The sequence below is a fragment of the Mastigoproctus giganteus genome, chromosome 2 (genome assembly GCF_048544385.1).
Source record: "Mastigoproctus giganteus isolate SK-2022 chromosome 2, ASM4854438v1, whole genome shotgun sequence".
In the NCBI taxonomy this organism is placed as follows: domain Eukaryota; kingdom Metazoa; phylum Arthropoda; class Arachnida; order Uropygi; family Thelyphonidae; genus Mastigoproctus; species Mastigoproctus giganteus.
The window spans coordinates 124,975,048-124,998,311 of NC_143576.1; the positions used below are offsets into that span (position 1 = coordinate 124,975,048).

At 38.6% G+C, this 23,264-nt stretch overlaps 1 protein-coding gene across 1 annotated transcript in view; it reads left to right on the forward strand.

Moving 5' to 3' along the window:
- Window positions 1–23,264, forward strand: part of alpha-Man-Ib (alpha-Mannosidase class I b) — a 189,605-nt gene that overhangs the window by 126,754 nt on the left and 39,587 nt on the right. The window contains exons 8-9 of the mRNA XM_090390023.1: window positions 4,707–4,894; window positions 9,636–9,759. Of these exons, the coding sequence (XP_090246149.1) occupies window positions 4,707–4,894; window positions 9,636–9,759 (312 nt within the window). The remainder of the gene's footprint in view (window positions 1–4,706; window positions 4,895–9,635; window positions 9,760–23,264) is intronic.

Consider the following 23,264-nt stretch of genomic DNA (forward strand, 5'->3'; position numbering starts at 1 on the left):
GCAAGAGATGGCATGGTTGCAGTAATCAATTATGTGGACTCTTCAACAAATCAAAAATTGCAGGGATATTATGAAAACCAAAAAACTGTGAGGGAGATCCTAATTAAAGAACAGCAGCAGAGTTCAGACAAAACTTGACAGTTTCTTCAAACCTGCATTATTACATTCAAAAACAAGAAACAAGCACAACTGCTGAGTCTTCTATCGATGGATAAATGTATTGTCTTTTTATAATTTTTAAATAAAGGCTCCACAGCAGTGGTTCTGAACCAGTGGTTTGCAAACCCCTGGGGGTTCACAAAAATGTTCCAGGGGTTCGCACTAAAAATTCTGTAATGGCGTTTGCTTACATTTACATAGGTATATTATTGTAAACTACAAAATAAAACTAATAATGAACAATAAAGTAAAATAAAATTAAATAAAAAGTAAAGAATTGGCAAAGAAAGAAATCACATCTACATTTCCTTATAATTAGTTTACAGTCTTATAGTATATCACGATAAATAAATATGTTTTCCATACTAATTTTTTTTTTATTCTCAAGGACAGTTATGTATAGGTACTTTTTTTTTTTTAGTACTTAGTACCATGCATGAGTTGAAGGTTGAAAAGATGAAAGAAGATACTTGTTGACATTAGACTTGAACTTCTGCAGATTGTAATTTTCAGGAAATACGTATGAAAGAAGGTTGTTCCAGAAAACAGAAGCTGAATGGATAAATGAGGAAGAAGAAAAGTTGGTTCTGTGAGTTTGAACTTGGACAGTAAAAGGATGCTGACTGATTGCTTCACGTATTTGGACTGTTTTGAAAGAGAGAGCAAGAATTATAGAAGCCAGAACAGTGCCCATGAAAGTGTAGAAAAGGCATGCAGCAGAAACAGAAAGTCTATGCGACAGAGAGTGGAGAGACTCTGTTAGAGATGAGACATTAATTAACATAACTGCCCTCTTCTGAATGGAATCTAGAAACCTGAGAAGTTTTGGGGGCACCACCCCAGATGTGGGAACAATATTCCACGGTAGGGCAGATTGGCAATTTGTACAGAGTAAACAGCTGTTTGGAAGAAAAGTAATGCCAAGAGCAAAAGAGAAAACTAAGTTTTTTTAGATACAGAGGAAGCAATATTTGTAATGTGCTTGTGCCAAGAGGGATTAGAAGTTAGGGTAATCCCCAAAAGAAATATATCATTTTGCCTAGAAACCAAAGGTAAGCATAGGAGCACAAGGATCCTTTTTCCGAGATATGACAGGATTGAGTTTTAGAAGTATTGAAGTCAACTAAGTTGTCTTTGTCCCACTGGAGAATTACCTGGAGATCGGCCTTTAAGGAATTGGTAGTGGATATTCAAGACGTTGAAGCTATAGAGTAGGGCAAGATTTCTCAAACTGGAAAGTGGAATGCAATGTGCTATCATCGGCAAAACTAGGGATAGGATTTCCAGTCGATGGAAGAAGGTCATTAATATACAAGAGCAAAACAGTGGGGGAAAGAACTGAACCTTGGGGGAATACCAGCATTACTGGAGAAGTTAGAAGACAGTGAGCCATCTACCCTCAGTGAGCGATCAGAGAGAAAACTGGATAACCAATTACAAAAAACAGTTGGCAAACCATAAGATGGAAGCTTGTTTAGAAGACCTTTATGCCAAACCCAATGAAAAGCCGTTGAGATGTCAAGAGCAACCGCCTGTGTTTCACCGAACTTTTCCATTGAATTTGTCCAAAAATGTGTTACATAAGCCAGAATATCACAAATGGATCAATACTGATGGAATCCATACTGGTGATCTTTGATCAGACGGAAGGTTTCTAGATAGTGTAAGTTTCTAGATAGAGTTGGTGGTTAATTGATTTCTTTTCTCCATTACTTTGGAAAGAGTAGAGGTAATCCAAATGGGACGATAATTGGATGGCAGGCATTTTTCACCCTTTTTAGGAATTGGTTGGATATGAGCAAATTTCCAAGCAGAAGAAAAAACATATTTGGAATAAGTTACGGGGGGAAATGTTTAGATTGGACTGCAGGAAGTTTTATTTTAGCCAGCGAGTTATAAATTACTGGAATAAGTTGCCTTCATGGGTGGTAGAGGCCGACAGTTTGGGGAAATTCAAAGGTCATCTGGATAGTACTTTCGGGTAAGGGAAGCGCATAGGATGATAGGATTAATTTCCTTTTTATTTAATTTTTAATTTCATTTTATTTATTTATTAATTATTATTATTTATTTATTTATTTAATTTTTGTTTTTATCATTGTTTTGTTCGGATTTTTTTTTTTTTTTTTTTTTTTGGCTGGTGCAGCATAAGCCATAGGCTTTCTTGCACCATACGGCCGTTACTAATACTAATACTAATAAGAAAGTGAAAAAAGACAACACAAAACAGGAGTAAGTACAGGGGCACAAGTTTTGAGAACAAGTGGAGAAATACCATCAGAACCTGGAGCTTTCTTAGCATCAGATTCATCAAATCCTTCTGACATCCTTTTGATAGAAGATCATAGGAGGCATTGAATGGAGTGTACTGGGTATGGTTTGAGGTGATTTACCAAGATCATCAATACACGAGTTGGAAGAAAAATAGGATGCTAGCAAGTCAGCTTTATCTTTGGATGATGTGGCAACAGAACCATCTGGTTTTGACAGAGGTAAAGAACAGAGATATGCAAAATTTGTGGCCAGTAGCTTTGGCAAGAGACCAGAATGCTCGGCTACTATTTGGACAAAAAACAAGTTTTCTACTCAGCCTGTTCGAAATCTAGTTTGGACTGATTAATGACTGCTTCACAAAGTATAAATACCGACTGGGCTAGCCGGGTGAGTGAAGTGCCTGCCTAGCAACCCAAAGGTCGCAGGTTCGAATCCCGCCTCGGGCTTGGATCAAAGTACTGCAAAAACCTCGGGAGGTGCATTATGGCCACAGAAGCCGATGCGCCAACAACTACCAAAAAAAAAAAAAAAAAAAAACACAAAGTATAAATAATATTTAATAATAATTTTTATTATTACACAATGTCGCTGATAAAAATGTAGTACTGGAAATATTTTATAATAAAAATTCAGGAATATTATACAATTTCAGAGAATATTGACTTTGTGATTCGCATTAAAAATATTATGATGAATGGGGTTCGCAATAAGAAATATTACGTTGAAAGAGTTTATGAGTCAAAAAAGGTTGGGAACTGCCGCTCTACACTGATTTTTTTTTAAATTTATTTTCATCAGCACTACCTGTATCATTAAATTTTCTATTTATTTGTGTTCTGGGGTTTTTTTTGTCTTTTAGGGCTATCTTTTGCTTTACTAATCTGGATTATCGCTTAATCCGGATGACCTCTCCTCCCAATTAATTTGTTTTAACAAGGGTTTACTGTATATGAATAATTATATGAAATATAATTTCATACTAAAACAAAAATGAAGTTATACTTATATAATTATAAATATGACATAGCTTTAATTCAAAATTTTAAAGATGAATGATTTGATGTTTTATCTGTGAACTAATAGAATTATATACACTTTCCAGTCAAAACTCCTACCTAAAGTGGGTATGTTCTTCTCTTTCTGCCAGTGCCGCCACCACATTGTGAGTGATATATGGATCCTGTAGGCCTCTGAACATTGTAGGAAGTACCATGTTGCCAGGATTGCATTCCATAGATTTGCAATACAAATGCAGGATCTGTTGATCCACATAATGTCACAGTTGTTCTATGGGATTTGTATCTAGTAAATGCAGTGGGCTGTGTAGAACCTGGAAGTTACTTTCATGTTCAGCAACTACTTTCAAACAATGCAGGCAATATGGCAGGATGCATTATCCTGCTATAAGTAGTTTTTAGCATGATCTAAGAGTACGAGGACTGCAAGAGATTCCCAGGAAAAAAATTCCCCATGACATTCTGCCACCACATGCCTGTTTCTGTTGGACCAGGACATTAGAGTGATTACTCTCCACCTCTACCATTTGCACGGCATAGCAGGAAACATGATTCATTGAAAAAGGCCGTTTTTTTTCAGTTGTCAGATGCAAACTTTTTAGGTGTCTTTGGTGATGGGTGGTGATAAGCATGGATATCTTAACTGGGCATTATTCTGGAGGCCCATATGGGGAGGGTTCATTGGATGGGGTCTTGGCAACACTGCTGGTCATCCCCAGGTTAAATTCCGTGCTCAGCCCCACAAGATTTGCAGTTTCTGTAATTCTGCTACCATTCAACTGGTACCTGTTAATCACCCCCTTTTGAAGTTTGTAAGGTTACTTCCTGTGTTCATGTCAATCAAGTACTTCATGTATCGCCCTCCGTAGCCAGGTGGGAAGGAGCATCAGTGCGTAACACACGCTTCTTGATTAGACCTGGGTTCGAGCCCGTCACCACCAAATATGGAGGATGCGGAAAGGTCAGGAAATGACCACCGCATATTCCCGGAGCAATATGGCCTTAGTTGCTAATGCTCCTAAAAAAAAACCAAATAACAATAAATAACTTCATGTATCACTAACCTGCGGTGTGACACGTGGTCCGTGACCAATTCTCACTGCAACTCATGTGCCACCAGGCAGAGAGGAACGTGCAATTTACTAACACACAGAGTGGTTATAATGTTTTGATTGGACATTGTATATTCCTAATGATAAATAGTAAATGCCATTGTATTATTGATAATAATTATTTTATTATTAATATAATACTTAGACAGCAGTAGCCAGAGTGTCAAAGCATCTTCAACAACTGCCAAAGAAGGATGGTTTAGTTCCAATGTTTATAAATGCTGAGTCTGGTCAGTTTCGCAGTACTACTACCATAACTTTAGGTGCTAGAGCTGACAGTTATTATGAATATCTGTTGAAACAGTGGATCCAGACTGGTAGAACAATTGACTGGTAAGGGAATGAATTTTTGTATGATTGTTAAATTTACTCACAGGGACAAATGAAAACCTATATTTACTTTAATCTGAAACTTAGTCTTTATTTTGGCCCTGTTTATTCTAGTATAATGAATGCTTACAAAAAAATCATGTAAAAATGGAATTTCCTGTAAGTGATAATTTTCTTTTGATATTGCTTTGCTGTTTTTTCTGAATGTTGTTGGGTCACACCCCCCTCCCCTCCCAAGGCTTAACAGATTTGTTTCTTTGCTGTAAATTCTTTGAATTTTTAAAAATTTAGAAGAAATTTTAGACATTTGTAGATCCTCCCAAAGTGGTCTCCCAAAGATCCAAAAACCACAATTTGAGGAATACTGCTAATATATATTTGCATTACTATTTGTAAAAAGTTAATGGAAACAGAAAATTCAAACAGTTAGACTCCCACAGGAACTAGTAGTTGTTGGTGACTCTATTGTCAGGGAAACGGGGGACATGCTTTGTGAAAAGGATAGGTGGAACAGGACCAGGGTATGTCTGCCAGGGGCAAAGGTTGATGACGTTGTAGAGCGGATATCATGTTTTAAGGGCACAAAAGGTGATATAGTTGTACACGTTGGCACTAATGATATTAAGAGTAGGAGACCAGCAGAATTACTTAACAAGTACAGGTCACTGTTGAAAAAAAGCTGTGAATTAGGGTTCAATTTGAAAGTGTCTGCAATTCTGCCCAGACACGATAGGAGGGAGTATATGATGAGAGCCTTGTCGATCAATTCGGCCCTGGAAAGATTGTGCAAGGCTCAAGGGGTAGAATTTTTTTCTGCCTGGTCTGTACTTGTTAACAGGAGAGACTGCTTCTACAGGGATGGGATACACTTAAATAGAAAGGGTGCAAGAATATTTGCTGATGCTATCGAGGAAGTGTTAGGTGGGTCGGAAAACTGCTATCTTGGGGGGGGGATACAAGGACTAATAGATTAACAGTAATCACTGGCAGAGGTGAAAGTGATTCTTGCACTTCTTCTATTGGAATGAGCAGAAGCCTAGAAAACAAGATGCAGGATGTTTCAGAGAAAGCTGGGAGTCATTGCGGTACAAGTACACACATGGGTTGTGTTAGGGTAGCTAAGGATAGGAACAGGTGCATGTATACTTGTGTGTACACCAATGCTAGGAGTTTGGTAAATAAATTTGATGAATTTGAGATATTGCTCAAAACATCAAAGGCAGATATTGTTGGGATATCAGAGATGTGATGTCACACAGATATAAGGAATGCAGAACTGGAATTTGGGGAGTACAACGTCTACAGAAAGGATAGGGAGGGAGGAGGGGTTATGCTACTAGTTAAGAAACATATAAAATCCAAGGAAGTGAAGCCAGTCGACATCGCTGGACAGTGCAGTGTCGAGTCAGTTTGGTGTGGCGTAAGCACTGGGAGATCAAAATTGAGAGTAGGAGTGTGTTATAGGCCTAATGACTCTGATGAGTATAATAAGAAAATGTACAGGGAAATAGAGTGGGCCAGTAAATCAGAGAGTCTTATAATGGGAGATTTTAATTTCCTAGATATTGATTGGAATTTGTGGGTTGGTCACTCACACACTAGCAAGGCTTTTGTGGATTTATTGGATGATTGTTTTCTACATCAGCAAGTTCGGGAGGCAACTAGAGGGAGTAATATACTTGATTTGATTATCGGTAGTGATTCTTCATGCATTAAGAATCTGCAGATAAAGGAACCACTAGGTGGCAGTGATCACAGTGTGCTGAAGTGGGATTTACTCAAAGACGTAACTACCATCGGGGGTAATGGGAAGGGTTATTGCTTTCGTAAAGGCGACTACGATGGTCTGAGACAATATTTAAATTCTATACAGTGGGACCAACTGATGATGTTACCAACACCAAATTCAAAATGGGAAGCATTCAAAGAACTTATCTTGGAAGCTACTAGGCTTTACATACCAACTAAGAAATATTGTTCAAGGTTTAGGCCTAAATGGATGTCAGATGAACTAATAAGACGCATGATAGAGAAAAAAAATGCAGGGGATACATATAAATTAATGGGTGACATGGAAACCTATGGTAGATATAAGCTAGTCTGTAACCAAGTCACAAAGGAGGTTAGGCAGGCAAAGGCAGATTATGAGAAATCTTTGGCAAAGGATGCAAAGAAAAACAGCAAAGAGTTTTTTACTTATGTAAACTCTAGAAGGAAGGGGATGAATCAGATTGGTCCACTGGATATTGATGGTTCAACTGTTGATGATCCTGCTCAGGTGGCTAACAAACTAAACGAGTATTTTGCATCTATATTCACACATGAGGAGTTATTCAGGATGGGGAATGCCAGAGGTGAAGTAAACTGGCAGTGAGCTAGATGATTTTGTAATAACTGAGAGGAAAGTGGAGGAGAAATTATTGAGGATAAACATAAAAAAGGCACCCAGGGTGGATGGGATCTATCCAGATATATTAAAGGAGGCAGCAAAGGAAGTAAGCAAACCCTTAGCCATAATTATGAGAGCTTCCTTGGACTCAGGGGAGGTACCCATAGACTGGAGATGTGCAAATGTTGATCCCAATTCAGAAAGGAGGATCAAAGGCTGACACAAGTAATTAGACCTGTGAGTTTAACTTCTGTTCCAGGAAAATTAATGGAGGCACTGGTTAAAGAAGCACTGCAGGATCATCTAGACAAGACTTCAGTTATAGCTCGGACACAGCATGGTTTTGTTGAGCGGAAGTCTTGCCTGACCAATTTGATTGGATATTATGATGCAGTCACAAAAGAACTGGATGCAGGGAATAACTTTGATATTATATATTTGGATCTTAGAAAGGCTTTTGATACTGTTGCACATGGAAGACTGCTGCACAAATTGGAGCAGTGTAGCATTGGAGGAAAATTGCTGCTATGGATAAAGGGGTGGTTGAGGGGGAGAAGACAGAGAGTGGTAATCAGTGGACACTGCTCATCGTGGACTAATGTTATTAGTGGAGTCCCTCAGGGTTCAGTGTTGGGTCCATTATTATTTTCTGCATTTATAAATAATATTGATGATGGTATATCAAGCTTAATGTCCAAGTTTGCAGACGATACAAAGTTTGGCAATGTTGTTAAGGACACTACTGACACTGTGCTGCTGCTGCAACAGGATCTGGAAAGGTTGAGCAGATGGGCTGAGAGGTGGCAAATGAAGTTTAACATTGACAAATGTAAAGTACTACATATGAGAAACAGCAACCCCAGAGCAAAGTGGTACTACACTGACAGTAGTAGAGAATGAAAAGGACCTGGGGGTAATTGTGCAGGCAGATATGAAGTTCTATGAGCAGTGCAGACGGGCTGTAAGAGTAGCTTATGGTGTCTTGTCAATGATATACAGGAATTTTTCTAGCAGGGATAAGGAGGTGATTATTCCCTTGAAAAAGCAATGGTCAGGCCACACCTTGAGTACTGTATACAGGTCTGGAGGCCTCATTTCAAGAAGGATGTAGAGCTGCTGGAAAGAGTACAGAGAAAGGCAACAGATTAGTGAATGGAACAAAGGGTTTCCTCTTACGAAGAAAGGCTTAAGTTTTGCAAATTAAAATGTCTGGAGATTAGGCACCAGCGAGTTGATCTGATAGAGGTGTAGAAAGCCTTGAATGGTTTGAGCATGCTCAATGCTGATGGGATACTTCCTCTTGCTCAGAATAATCACCTGAGAGGGCATAAATTCAAATTGAGGAAAGACAGATGTAAGATAGATGTGCAGAAATTTGCCTTTAGCCAGCAGGTAGTTGGTTGGCGGAACAGACTTCCATCCCTTGTTGTGGAGGTTGATAACCTAAATAAATTTAAGGCTCAGATGGACAGGTATTTCGAATGAACAGAGGGGTGAAGTGGAAGTTTTTTTTTTTTTTTTTTTTCTTGGCTGATGCTGCATAAGCTTGCTTTCTTGCATCATATGCCTCTACTAATTCTAATGTATGCATTCCTCTATATTTCAGGTGTGTTCAATATGAAATAACCTATCTCAGGAGTTAAAACTTCTATGCTGTACTCAAGAAATGTTTACCTAAACCTCACTACATGATATTTGCTTGGTGGGCAGTCGTGAAGTGGGATTTGTGTAGGTCTGTTTTTTTGGTGAGGTGGAGGGGGGAGACATAGGTTGCCATTTGACATATTTGGTACAAAGGTATAATATTTTAAATACCTGCTGAAATTTTTAAAAGGATAAGAGCTTCTGATCCAGATTTAAATCCTTCCCAGGGAGAACAGAACACATGCTGAAAATTTGGTGTCAGTCAGACATTTCATTATCAATTAATTATAACTTCCAGCATGTACTTCAAAACTTATATAGGAAACTTGAAATTTTTGGCAATAGAAATTGCCAAAATTCTACTTGTTTCATTTTATTAAAATTTAGAATGGCTTTACACATCTTTCTAAAGACCCAAATATGAAATCTTATTAATTCATTCACTGGGAGTCAAGTTGTAATATGCAGATAGGTGGATGGAAGTGAGTAGGTGCTTTATGCATGCAATTGCATATAAAAACTACAGGAAAAGAAAGGAAACACATCTTTACTTTAAATTTTAAGCAAAAACTATGCATTTTTTTTAGCAAGTTGCACAAGTTTAATTATTAATTACTGCAATGGCAAGCATAAATGAGTGCCATTGCAGTAATTCAGTATACTACTGCATCACCATATTGACACTCATTTAATGATTTAACTTGTTTTCAGGCTTAAGGAAGATTACATGCAAGCTGTAGATGGAATTGTGAAGCATCTAGTAAAACGGTCACACCCTAACAAATTATTATTTATTGGTGAGCTACTTAGTGGACGAAGCTTCAGTCCAAAAATGGTACAATTACTTAATATTTTTAATTACATAAGTGATTAATTAACTTGATTATTTTATTAATCTATGTGGTGAAAAATTATTTATGCTAACTTCATTCAGGAATATGTGAATAAGCACAAGTGTTTGGCAGTTTATTTTAGAATTATTTTATATATACATGAGCATATACTATTAGGATTACAGCCAAAAAAAAAAAAAAAAAATTTCTAGTGTATCTCTTTCATAATCAATGTAAGCAGCAAAGCTTTTTTAAGTAACTCACTTGTGATAGTTGCATGATTAAATTCTTGTTGTGGAAAGGTTAAAAATGAAATGAACAAAAATAAATTGAAGAACAATTAAAAAAGGCATTGTCTATTCTGAAATGTATTCCTGATAGGTGCATTCCCAGGATTTAAACTTCACACACTTAACAAGAATGCATTTTTAGAACAGGCAATGTCTTTCTAATAGTTTTTCTATTTTTTTCATTTGTTTTATTTTAATTTTAATTTTAGAGATTAATCAGATAATGATTAATTTGCATTTTTTTACCATCTTATTTTACTGCAGAATAATTTTATCTGTTTATTTTTAGCTTTATTAGCTAAAAAGTAAGGGAGCATTTTAAAAAAAAAGTGAGTAATTACTCTATCTGGCTAATTGACCGAGCAACATTGTCCTTATACAGGAAAAGAGATGAATATAGAAGGACCTGATCAATGCAGTCAATTGAGTTTGAGTTATTGACAGGATTGTTGATTACATTCATGCCAATACTTGCAGCTCAACTGATTTAAATTTCATAAAGTTTTTGTGGAAGCATCCAAAGTTGGAACAACATTATCTGATGTTTACAGCTGTATGAAAAAAGTGTATGGAGAGTACTGTTTTGGCAGAACAGCAGTGCATACATTTTATGAAATTCAGCACCGGACATGACATGACTTGACTTGGCTTGACTTAGGATTATATCTGACCAAATCGGGCATATGATGCTATTGTGATGAAAGTGCTCTTATGAAGGAAGGTTTAAGTTTTGCAAATTACAATGTATGGAAACTAGGCACCTGCGAGGTGATCTGATTGAGGTGTATAAGGCCTTGAATGGTTTCAGCATGCTCAATGCTGATGGGATTCTCCCTCTTGCTTAGAATAATGCCTGAGGGCATAAATTCAAATTGAGGAAAGACAGTTGTAGGATAGATGTGCAGAAGTTTGCCTTTAGCCAACAGGTGGTTGATTGCTGGAACAAACTTCTATCTGTCGTTGTAGCAGTTGATAGCTTAAATTGATTCAAGGCAGAACTAGACAAACATTTGGAGCGAGTGGTTGGTTGAAATGAGGTGGTTTTTTTTTTTTTTTTTTTGGCTGATGTTTGAGCTTGCTTTCTTGCATCTTCTTCTTCCTTTACTAATGCTAAAAAGTGTTGCTACAGTGATTGACATTTGTTTAATGATACGTGTTGAATGATGATCATGTAACTGTGTGACAAGTATTCTGACACAGCTACATGTCCAGAATTGTCTACATGATATTACATCATCATCAGTTCAACTTCTGCAAATCTCTGCCTGGCTCCTAAAACATTAGTCTCTCAAACAAAAGTCAGTGAGGGTGAATTTGTTTGCAACATCTTGCAGATATCACCAGAAGGGTGGCAGCGTTATACACTGTATTGTTGCAGGTTTGCTATCCCTCTATTCTATATGAATACTGAATGTCACTATTCAGTATTCACCATCCCACTACCTAGGAATTTGTGACCAGTGCCCACTGCAGTAAAAGGTATGGTGACATTTTGCTTTGACTATTAGTCTGTTGTTGATTGAGTTTCTGAACTGTGGTGACAACACCATCAATTCCAAACAGCATTGCAAAACTTTGACCATTTAGCACAGGCAATAAAGTTGAAGTATATAGGACTTTTTGGCAGAAACATTTTTTTTATAACAACATCCATCCTCCTTCCCCACATGGCCCAGTTAATAGTATCACTGAGCAAGTGTGGAGGGGAGGGGAGTGTCTGGAGCACCATCCTTGCATCTCATTTCTCTCCCTACTACATCTGATTTTTGTATTTTCAGACTTCTAAAGAAAGCTACAAAATGAAGGTAGCAGTGTAAGTAGTGACAAATGATGCAAGGAAACAAGCCTATATTGCATCAGACAAAAAAAAAAAATAAATAAATAAATATTTATTTATTTATTGCATTCAGAGTGTGTGTGTTGCTGCACTCTTTTTCCTGACCACTTGGCTGTCTTCTTTCTTGTAACCATTGTCAATTTAAATTTACATCCCCTTATGTGTATTGTGTGAGAAAAGTAGCGATGCCACAGCATTTAGTTTACTCAATCCATTTAAAGTTTTAAACACTTGGATCAGGTAACCTCACAAGTGCCTAGCTTCCCAGTACTGCAGTTTGTAGGACTGAAGTCTTTCTTGGTAAGAGGGCCCCTTTGCACCCTTGACTAATCTTGTTGCTCTTTTCTGCATCCATTCCAACAGATCCAGATTCTCCCTAAAATCAGATTTCTGAACCTGTATGCAGTACTCGAGACGTTCTATTTTGACAGAGAAGTTCAACACCTGGTCATGGACCTTCCCATGTAACAGCCAAAGCCATTTTAAAAATGCAGTATCATATTGCTAACTCTGTGTACATTCAAGTACAAGAAGTTAGGGACACGTTTCTCAACATGAATGGCAAATTTGTAAAGTAAACAAATCCGTTATGCTTTATTTCTCGCTTGTCCACTTTGCATTTGAATGTCATTTATAAAATCAAAATTTGTAGTAAGCAATAAGTATACATTTATTAATTTACTGATTATTATTCATTCATTTTTTAAAAATATTTTCTCTTAAAGTATGGTTAGATGTTAACACATTAATAAATAAGATTAAATTTATTAGTGACTAGATCAGAGCCAGCAGCATTAAAATTATGATGTTGGCTGTGATGCTTATAAACAAATCTTTTATGATTTTTTGTTTGTTTTAGATTTCTTTGTTAGTTTACACAAAGGAGATTAGGCAGGCAAAGGCAGATTATGAGAAATCCTTGGCAAAGGATGCAAAGAAAAACAGAAAAGAGTTCTTTACCTATTTAAACTCAAGAAGGAAAGGGATGAATCAGATTGGTCCACTGGATGTTGATGGTTCAACAGTTGAGGATCCTGCTCAGGTGGCTAACAATCTAAACAAGTATTTTGCATCTACATTCACACATGAGGAGTTATTCAGGAAGGGGAATGTCGTAGGTGAAGTAAACATTGGCAGTGAGCTAGATGATTTTCTAATAACTGAGAGGAAAGTGGAGGAGAAATTGTTGAGGATAAACATAAAAAAGGCACCCAGGGTGGATGGGATCTATCCAGTTATATTAAAGGAGGCAGCAAAGGAAGTAAGCAAACCCCTAGCCATAATTATGAGAGCTTCTGTGGACTCAGGGGAGGTACCCATAGACTGGAGATGTGCAAATGTAACCCCAATTCACAAAGGAGGATCAAAGGCTGACACAAGTAATTATAGACCTGTTAGTTTAACTTCGGTTCCAGAAAAATTAATGGAGGCACTGGTTAAAGAAGCACTGCAGGATCATCTAGACAAGAATTCAGTTATAGCTCAGTAACCCCAATTCACAAAGGAGGATCAAAGGCTGACACAAGTAATTATAGACCTGTTAGTTTAACTTCGGTTCCAGGAAAATTAATGGAGGCACTGGTTAAAGAAGCACTGCAGGATCATCTAGACAAGAATTCAGTTATAGCTCAGACACAGCATGGTTTTGTTAAGGGCAGGTCTTGTCTGACCAATTTGATTGGATACTATGATGTAGTCACAAAAGAACTGGATGCAGGGAATAACTTTGATATTATATATTTAGATCTTAGAAAGGCTTTTGATACTGTTGTGCATGGAAGACTGCTGCACAAATTGGAGCAGTGTGGCATTGGAGGCAAATTGCTGCTATGGATAAAGGGATGGTTGAGTGGCAGAAGACAGAGAGTGGTAATCAATGGACACTGCTCAACGTGGACTAATGTTATTAGTAGAGTTCCTCAGGGTTCAGTGTTGGGTCCATTGTTGTTTTCTGTATTTATAAATGATATTGATGATGGTATAATCAAGCTTAATGTCCAAGTTTGCAGATGATACAAAGGTTGGCAGGGTTGTTAAGGACACTACTGATGCTATGCTGCTGCAACAGGATCTGGAAAGGTTGAGCAGGTGGGCTGAGAGGTGGCAAATGAAGTTTAACATTGACAAATGTAAAGTACTACATATGGGAAACAGTAACCCCAGATCAACGTATAAACTCTGTGGTACTATGCTGACAGTGGTGGAGAATGAAAAGGACCTGGGGGTAATTGTGCAGGCAGATATGAAGTTCTCTGAGCAGTGCAGATGAGCTGCAAGAGTAGCTCATGGTGTCTTGTCAATGATATACAGGAATTTTTCTAGCAGGGATAGGGATGTGATTATTCCCTTGTATAAGGCATTGGTCAGGCCACACCTTGAGTACTGTATACAGGTCTGGAGGCCTCATTTCAAGAAGGATGTAGAGCTGTTGGAACGAGACAGAGAAGGGCAACAAGATTAGTGAATGGAACAAAGGGTTGCTCTTACGAAGAAAGGCTTAAGTTTTGCAAATTACAGAGTCTGGAGACTAGGCATCGGCGAGGTGATCTGATAGAGGTGTATAAGGCTTTGAATGGCTTGAGCATGCTCAATGCCGATGGGATTCTTCCTCTTGCTCAAAATAATCACCTGAGAGGGCATAAATTCAAATTGAGGAAGGACGGATGTCGGATAGATGTGCGGAAATTTGCCTTTAGCCAGCGGGCAGTTGGTTTGTGGAATAGACTTCCATCACTTGTTGTTGAAGCTGATAGCCTAAACAAATTTAAGGCTCAGCTGGACAGGTATTTCGAACGAACGGAGGGGTGAAATGGGAGTAGTGGTTTTTTTTTTTTTTTTTTTTGGCTGATGCTGAATAAGCTTGCTTTCTTGCATCATATGCCTCTACTAATGCTAATTATCTTCATTATAAAATGGTTATATTATTATATAAATAATAAAAACAAATCCTTAACTTTTTCTTGTAATTAATCAAAATAAAAATTTCATTAAACAAAATAAATCAGAAATTTACACAAGTTGTAAATAAATTGCTGATTAGCTAAGTTATAAAATGATTAAAATATTAATATTCACAAAGGTAATGATCTTATTTTTCAAGAATTCAAAACCAAACTTCTGATAGTTCTTAATGAAAAGCAAATTTTTAATATTTTGGACATGATGCCTTAACTGCCCTCCTGCAGCAGCTTAATTTGAATAAAATCATTAATCTGTACAATGTATTAACATTGTACTATAACTGGAGCCTTTGTTTTCATGAAGAGTGAACCCAAGTTTTGCATATTTTTGAAGTTTTTATGTCAAATTAACAGGCATCTCCATTTATTAATTGATTTATTATGATAATTAAATAAGCATTTAATAATTATACTTTATGTATAATTATTAAATGCTTTTGCTTTTTAATTAATTAATTTATTATTTCACAAAAGTTAGCGTATTGACTTCAAGCGTATTGACATTCTGTTTGTATTACACATATTCATTGGAATAGTTTTTGTGTTTGTTGCATAAAACATGAAATAATTTGGGATGGGGGGATCTATATACCTCCATGTGATTCTTATAAAATTCCTTGAGTCTGTAATGGAAATTGAATATAGACCTTTCCAAATGAATGATATGTGTCAGAGAATTTGTACAGTCACAAGATGATCTTTTTTAGGACTGGGGTATGTCTGCCAGGGCATAAAGTTGATGACATTGTAGAGCTGCTATCAACTTTTAAGGGCACAAAAGGTGATATTGTTGTACACCTTACTAATGGTATTTAAGAGTAAGAGATCTGATAATTTAACAGGCATGGCAATATTGAGAAAAAGCTGGGAGTTAGAAATATATTTAAAAGTGTCTGCAGTTTATGCCCAGACATGGTAGGATGGGATACACGATGAGAGCCTTATGTCAATTTAGCCCTGGAGAGACTGCAAGTCTTATGGGGTAGAATTTTTCTTACTGTGGTCTGTGTTTGTTAACAGAAGAGACTGTTTTTAACAGGGATGAGATACACTTAAATAGAAGTGGTGCAGGAATATTTGTTGATGCTATCGAGGCAGTGCTATGCAGATAAAATGCTCTCCTAGTTGGGGGATATACAGACTAATAGATTAACAGCAGCTGCAAGCAGAGGAGAAAGTGATCCTTGCACTGCTTCCATTGGGACATACAGTACCATTAAAAGTGAGATTTTGGAGATCATAAAGCCTGCTTGGGTGGGCAAGAGCGGGAGTGCAGTAGCACACGCTCTTTGAGTGGACCGGGGTTCAAGCCCCTGACTGCTGAATACGGTCGATCTGCCAACCCGCACTGGACCAGCATGGCAGATTATGGTCCATTTCTCTCAGCATGAATTGTTGAGGAGGCTTCCATCCTGCAGTGGGTTGATAATGGCTGCACTTTACCTTTTTGGGGTCATCATGCAACAAGCAAATATATATAAGTTGTGTTAGGATTACTAATTGCAAAAAGTGCATGTGCTTGCTTGCACATAAACGCTAGGAGCATAGTAAATAAATTTCATTGATTTGAAGTATTGGTTAAATCATCAAATACGGACATTGTAGGGATATCAGAAATGTGGTGCCACTCAGATATAAGGGACATGGAATTTGAAAATGCTAAGTATAATTAGCATTATACTTAGCATTTTCAAATTCCATGTCCCTTATATCTGAGTGGCACCACGTTTCTGATATCCCTACAATGTCTGTATTTGATGATTACAGGCAGGACAGAAGTTGGGGGAAGGACTAATGCTGTTTGTTAAGAATCATATAGAACCTAAGGCAGTGCACCCAGATGATATGGGTGGCCAGTGGAATGTTGAATAAGTTTGGTGTTACAAACACTGGGAAAACAAACAGGAATGGGAATTTACTATAGGGCACATGATCATGATGAATATAATGAGCAACTACACTGGTGTTCAAAGAAAGTGCATCACTTAGGAATTTCACATTTCTAATCTTTTTCGCGATGGTATGTTACATTAATGACTAGCATCACAAATAGAAATATAAACAAATGATATTTATTAATAGTAAAGACTAAGCTAAGTAATATTTGACAGGTCCTGTCAAAATATTCCAAAATGAGCATTTGCAACCTTTATACAACAGTTTTGGTAAACACTACAATTATGGCTGAAATGTTATCAGAAGCCCTCAGTTTGCTTCAGTTTATCATTTTAAATGGAAAACAAAATGAAAAGTTCACCACGTGCAAACTACTATTTAGTTGAACTGCCTCTGGCCCTCATGACAGCAGCAGCACACCGTCGAGGCATTGACAATATCAATTTCTGAAGATAATCAATTGATAGTTCATGGTTCCAAACACAAGTTATGTCTTCCTGAAGTTCACAAAGGGTCATTGGTTTCTTTCTGGCAACTTCCTAGTTCATTTCACAAATATATGTGGCCTCAATTCTAATCTCAACGATGTCCATTTCCACTTGCAGTCTGCCAAGCCCCATGTACTTTTCGTGACAGAATCTCATTTATCAGTTGATTCAACTACTGCTCATCTCAGTTACCAAAATTATTCATTGTATGATTCCTTTCGCCTCAAAGGTGGTACTTGTGCATATGTCCGTTCCAATATTATCTGTCGGAGACTTGGCAATTTGGAATATCCTCTTTTCGATCTTCTCTGGCTTAAAATTTCTCTACCTCATTGTGTCAAATTCATCTGTTGTCTTTACCATTCTCCCAACTCCACTAATCACTTGGAGCTCTTTGATTTGCTCTCTTTGCAACTTGACTTTCTCCAGTCCAGTTTTCAATTGTGGACTTTATCAGAATCAAAGCTTTATTGCTCAAAGAAGAAAAACCGTCAATATTAAATGCGTGTTGGAAAAATGTATGACCAGAGTCAGTTCAATTAGGAAATATGATCGAACTGGCTGAAAACGAAATCGAACTTTCCTAACAGTGAGGTAATTTTCCTTGGTGATTTTAATGTTCACAACTCCAACTGGCTTCCATTTTCTAGTCACACTGACCCAGCTGGTCGAGATGCCGAGGATTTTGCAATTACTAATGACCTTGCACATATACCAGACAATCCTAACCATACAGCCAACACACTTGATCTTTTTCTCACACGCAACCCTTTTAAGCAAACCTTTTAAGTTGAAGTGAGTGGTCCTTTAGGCACCCCAGATCACAAATTGGTGATTGTCTCTTCTCCAATGGAACCTTTATTTCATGGCTATTCCCAATCTCGTATTGTTTGGCATTACAAGAATGGAAAATGAGATGACCTGCGAGATTTCTTTTCTTCTTTTCCTTGGTCGGATTACTGTTTCAAAACTTCTGATGTCAACATTTGCTCAGACCGTGTCAGTGAAATTATTCTTGTAGGAATGGAATCCTTTATTCCACACTCCAATTTAAAATCTCGTCCTCTATTTAAACCTTGGTTTTCCAATGAAGGTGCTAAGGCTGTTTAAGAGAAGAATGTTGCACATCGTAATTGGCTTGTTTCCAATTCTTCAGTTTCATTTTCTGCTTACAACAAAGCTCGCAACAATTGTAAAGAAGTTATTAATCAGTCCAAACTATATTTTGAACGGGCTAAGAGTAGAAACTTGCTTCTTGCCCTAATGGTAGCCGAGCATTCTGGTCTCTTGCCAAAACTATTGGCCACAACTTTTGCCCATCTCTGCTCCCACCTCTGTCAAAACCAGATAAATAAATAAATAAATTTTCTGTTTATACTCCGGGACGACCAAACAGTCAGAGGAGCTCACAAGATAGACAGAATAAAAGAAACAGCACTGTATTCAGCAGTCACAGGTTTGAACCCCGGCCACTCAAGGCACGTGTACTTATGCACCTGTGCGCATGACCACGAGGCTATGGCAGCCTTCCATGGTTCTGTTGTCACTTCAGCCAAGGATAAAGCTGACCTGCTAGCATCCCATTTTTCTTCCAACTCATGTATTAATGATCTTGGTAAAACACCTCCCACCAATCACAACACGCTTGATTCAGTGCCCTGTGGTCTTCCATCAAAAGGATGTCAGGAGGATTTTGGCAGATCTTGATGCAAAGAAAGCTCCAGGTCCTGATGGTATTTCTCCACGTGTTCTCAAAACATGGAGAAATCAATTAACCGTCAATTCTTAAACTACTTAGAAACCTTCCATGTGATCCACGATTGCCAATATGGATTCCGTCAGTGTTGATCCACTGGTGATATTCTGGCTTATTAACATTAGTAGAGGCACATGATGCAAAAAAGCAAGCTTATGCAGCATCACCCAAAAAAAAAAAAAAAACACTCCCATTTCACCCCTCTGTTCGTTCGAAATACCTGTCCAGCTGAGCCTTAAATTTATTTAGGCTATCAAGTTCCACAATAAGAGACAGAAGTCTGTTCCACCAACCAACTACCTGCTGGCTAAAGGCAAATTTCCACACATCTCTCCTACATCTGTCTTTCCTCAATTTGAATTAATGCCCTCTCAGGTGATTATTCTGAGCAAGAGGAAGAATCCCTTCGGCATTGAGCATGCTCAAAATATTCAAGGCTTTATACACCTCTATCAGATCACCTTGCCGGTGCCTAATCTCCAGACACTGTAATTTGCAAAACTTAAGCCTTTCTTTGTGAGAGCAACCCTTTGTTCCATTCACTAATTTTTTTGCCCTTCTCTTGACTCATTCCAGCAGCTCTACATCCTTCTTGAAACGAGGCCTCCAGACCTGTATACAGTACTCAAGGTGTGCCTGACCATTGCCTTATACAAGGGAATAATCACCTCCTTATCCCTGCTAGAAAAATTCCTGTATATCATTGACAAGACACCATGAGCTACTCTTGCAGCCCATCTGCACTGCCCAGAGAACTTCATATCTGCCTGCACAATTACCCCCAAGTCCTTTTCATTCTCTGCCACTGTCAGTGTAGTACCACAGAGTTGATACGTTGCTCTGGGGTTTCCATTTCCCATATGTAGTACTTTACATTTGTCAGTGTTAAACCTTTATTTGCCACCTCTCAGCCCATCTGCTCAACCTTTCCAGATCCTGTTGCAGCAGCAGCAGCAGAATAGTGTCAGTAGTGTCCTTAAAAAGCCTGCCAACCTTTGTATCGTCTGCAAACTTGGACATTAAGCTTGATATACCATCATCAGTATCATTTATAAATACAGAAAACAATAATGGACCCAACACTGAACCCTGAGGGACTCCACTAATAACATTAGTCCCCGTTGTGCAGTGTCCATTGATTACCACTCTGCCTTCTCCCCCTCAACCATCCCTTTATCCATAGTAGCAATTTGCCTCCACTGCTCCAATTTGTGCAGCAGTCTTCCATGTGCAACAGTATCAAAAGCCTTTCTAAGATCCAAATATATAATATCAAAGTTATTCCCTGCATCCAGTTCTTTTGTGACTGCATCATAGTATCCAGTCAAATTGGTCAGGCAAGACTTTCCCTTAACAAAACCATGCTGTGTCCGAGCTATAACTGAAGTCTTGTCTAGATGATCCTGCAGTGCTTCTTTAACCAGTGCCTTCATTAATTTTCCTGGAACAGAAGTTATGTTATGTTACCCAATTTTGGACAAATTCAATGGAAAAGTTCGGTGAAACACAAGCAGTTGCTCTTGACATCTCAAAAGCTTTCGATCATGTTTGGCATAAAGGTCTTCTAAAAAAGCTTCCATCTTATGGTCTGCCAACTGTTTTTTGTAATTGGTTATCTAGTTTTCTCTCTGATTGCTCACTGAGGGTGATGGTAGATGGCTCTCTGTCTTCTAACTTCACTAATGCTGGTGTACACTCAAGGTTCCGTTCTTTCCCCCACTCTTTTCCTCTTATATATTAATGACCTTCTTCCATTGACTGGAAATCCTATCCATAGTTTTGTCGATGATAGCACATTGCATTCCACTTTCCGGTTTGAGATACCTTGCCCTGCTCAATCAGCTTCAACTTCTCAAATATCCACTACCAATTCCTTAAATGCCGATCTCTAGGTAATGCTCCAGTGGGACAAAGACAACTTAGTTGATTTCAATCCTTCTAAAACTCAGTCTTGCCTTATATCTTGCAAAAAGTAATTCTTCTGGTCCTGTGCTTATCTTTGGTGACACTGCGATTTTTAGGAACGATGATATATCTCTGTTGGGGATTACCCTGACTTCTAATCTCTCTCTCTCTTGGCACAAGCGCACATTATAAATATTGCTTCCTCTGCTTCTAAAAAAATTTGGTTTTCACTTTTGGTGTTACTTTTCTTCCAAACAGCTGTTCACTCTGTGCAAATCGCAAATGTGCCCTATCATGGAATATTGTTCCCATGTCTAGGGCGGTGCTCTCAAAAACTCTCATGCTTCTAGATTCCATACAGAAGAGGGCAGTTAGGTTAATTAATGACTCTTCTCTTACAGAATCTCTCCACTTGCTGTCTCATAGAAGTACTGTTTCTGCTGCATGCCTTTTCTACAGATACTTCCATGGGCACTGTTCTTCTGAATTGGCTTCTATAATTCCCGCTCTGTCTTTCAAAGCAATCCGAACACGTGCTGCCACCAGCCAACATCCATTTACTGTTCTACTTCAAACTCACAGAACCAACTTTTCATCATCATTTTCTTTTATTCATTCAACTGCCGCTTTTTGGAACAACCTTCCTTCATGTGTCTTTCCTGAAAATTACAGTCTACAAAAGTTCAAGTCTACTGTCAACAAATATCTTCATTTGTCTTCTCATCCTCCAGCCCAAGCATGGTACTAAGTACTATACGTTCTAATACCTCTCATGTTTGGGGTTTTCATAAAAAAACAAAACAAAAAAACTGCACATTCCACATGATGCCAATAGTTCTGTATAGGATTCAGGTCCGGGCTGTTTCCTGGCCAGCTAAGAGTTGTAATGGACCTTTCTTCCAACCATTTTTTTCACCTGCAACAAGTGTAAACACATTACTGTCGAACCTCTAATGCAGAAATGAAGCTAAAATAACTACAGAAGTGCCTACTTACACTTTTGATCCGATAATAGGGAGCAGAGTTGTTCTGAAAGGTGCAGTTGCTTGGCAGGTTGAAATGGTCTCTAATGGTTGGAAGCAATTTGCCTTCCAATATAGCCAGGTATCCATTGGCATTTGCAGAACCTTTTATAAACTGCAGGTGACCTACTCTGCATTATGAAATGCACCCCCATATCATTTGGCTGGTAGGGAATTTCACTGTAGACACCATACAGTCCGGATGGTATTCTTCACCATGTCTACGGCGAATCGTTTGTCTCCCATCAGAGCCACGCAGGTTGAATTTCTTCTCATCCGAGAAAATAACTGACTTCCACTGCTTGGGGTTCCTTTTGACATGCTCCTTACACTAAATTAATCAGGCCTTTTCATATTTTGTGTGAAGAGGGGCTTCTTCTTAGGATGACAGGCTATAAGTCCATTTTTGAAGAGGTGTCTTTTGACTGTTACTGCACTTGCTACCACTCCTGTATGTTCCGCTCGACGTGGGCACCTGTACATGGTGAGGGGACCTCCCAGTGACGCTGCTGGACTTCCAGACTAGCATCACTGGGATCCAACGCCCACAGCCCAGGTTCTAGGCTTACATCAATGGAATCCGGCATGTTTGCCGTGCGCTGCGGCCCGTGGAAATTCGGAAAGGAGGATCCTGGTGGTTAAGGGGCCCAGCTTCAATACACCACTTTGGCCCCTGCTTCGACAAGACGGGAGGCCCTGGAAGGCCCGGCTAGGATCAATCGGCTAGTAGGTTCGCCTGCGAGGGTCAGCCGTGTCAATGCCACGCCCCTACCCTCATGGTCCGAGGGACAGGATTCAGGCTGGCGGTGGTGCCGGTATGGTGTCTGGGTAGCCTTGGCGTTCCACTCCCGAGCGCATTTATTGCATGCCGGGTAGTGGGCGTCCCTTTGGGCTCCGTGGTGGGTGGGGAGCCCGGGCACTGAACCACTTAAAATTTACATGAATCCTGATAAACTTACTTCCTCAGGGGCCCCAACCCGGTCCCTATCTGAAAGCATAGAGAAAGATTCAGATAGCATTATTGCTACAAAGAGGCAGCGAACAGAAATATCATCAGAGCCTGTTCCAAGATTTCTAATTCTACATTCTACCAATGAAACACCGATTGTAAAATGTCACCCTTTTTTATACAGAAAGGTTTAGATGGGTTAGCAGGATCACCCAAATCAGTTAAGAGGCTCCGTTCTGGAGACCTTCTAATTGAAACTAAAACTGACAGGCAATCTGAGCTGCTACTCTGAGCAACATCAATCGGAGGAGTACCCATAACAGTGACACCACATAGAACACTAAATTCATCGAGAGGTGTCATTTCAGAATGGGACCTTCTCGACGTAACCGAGGAGGAAATCT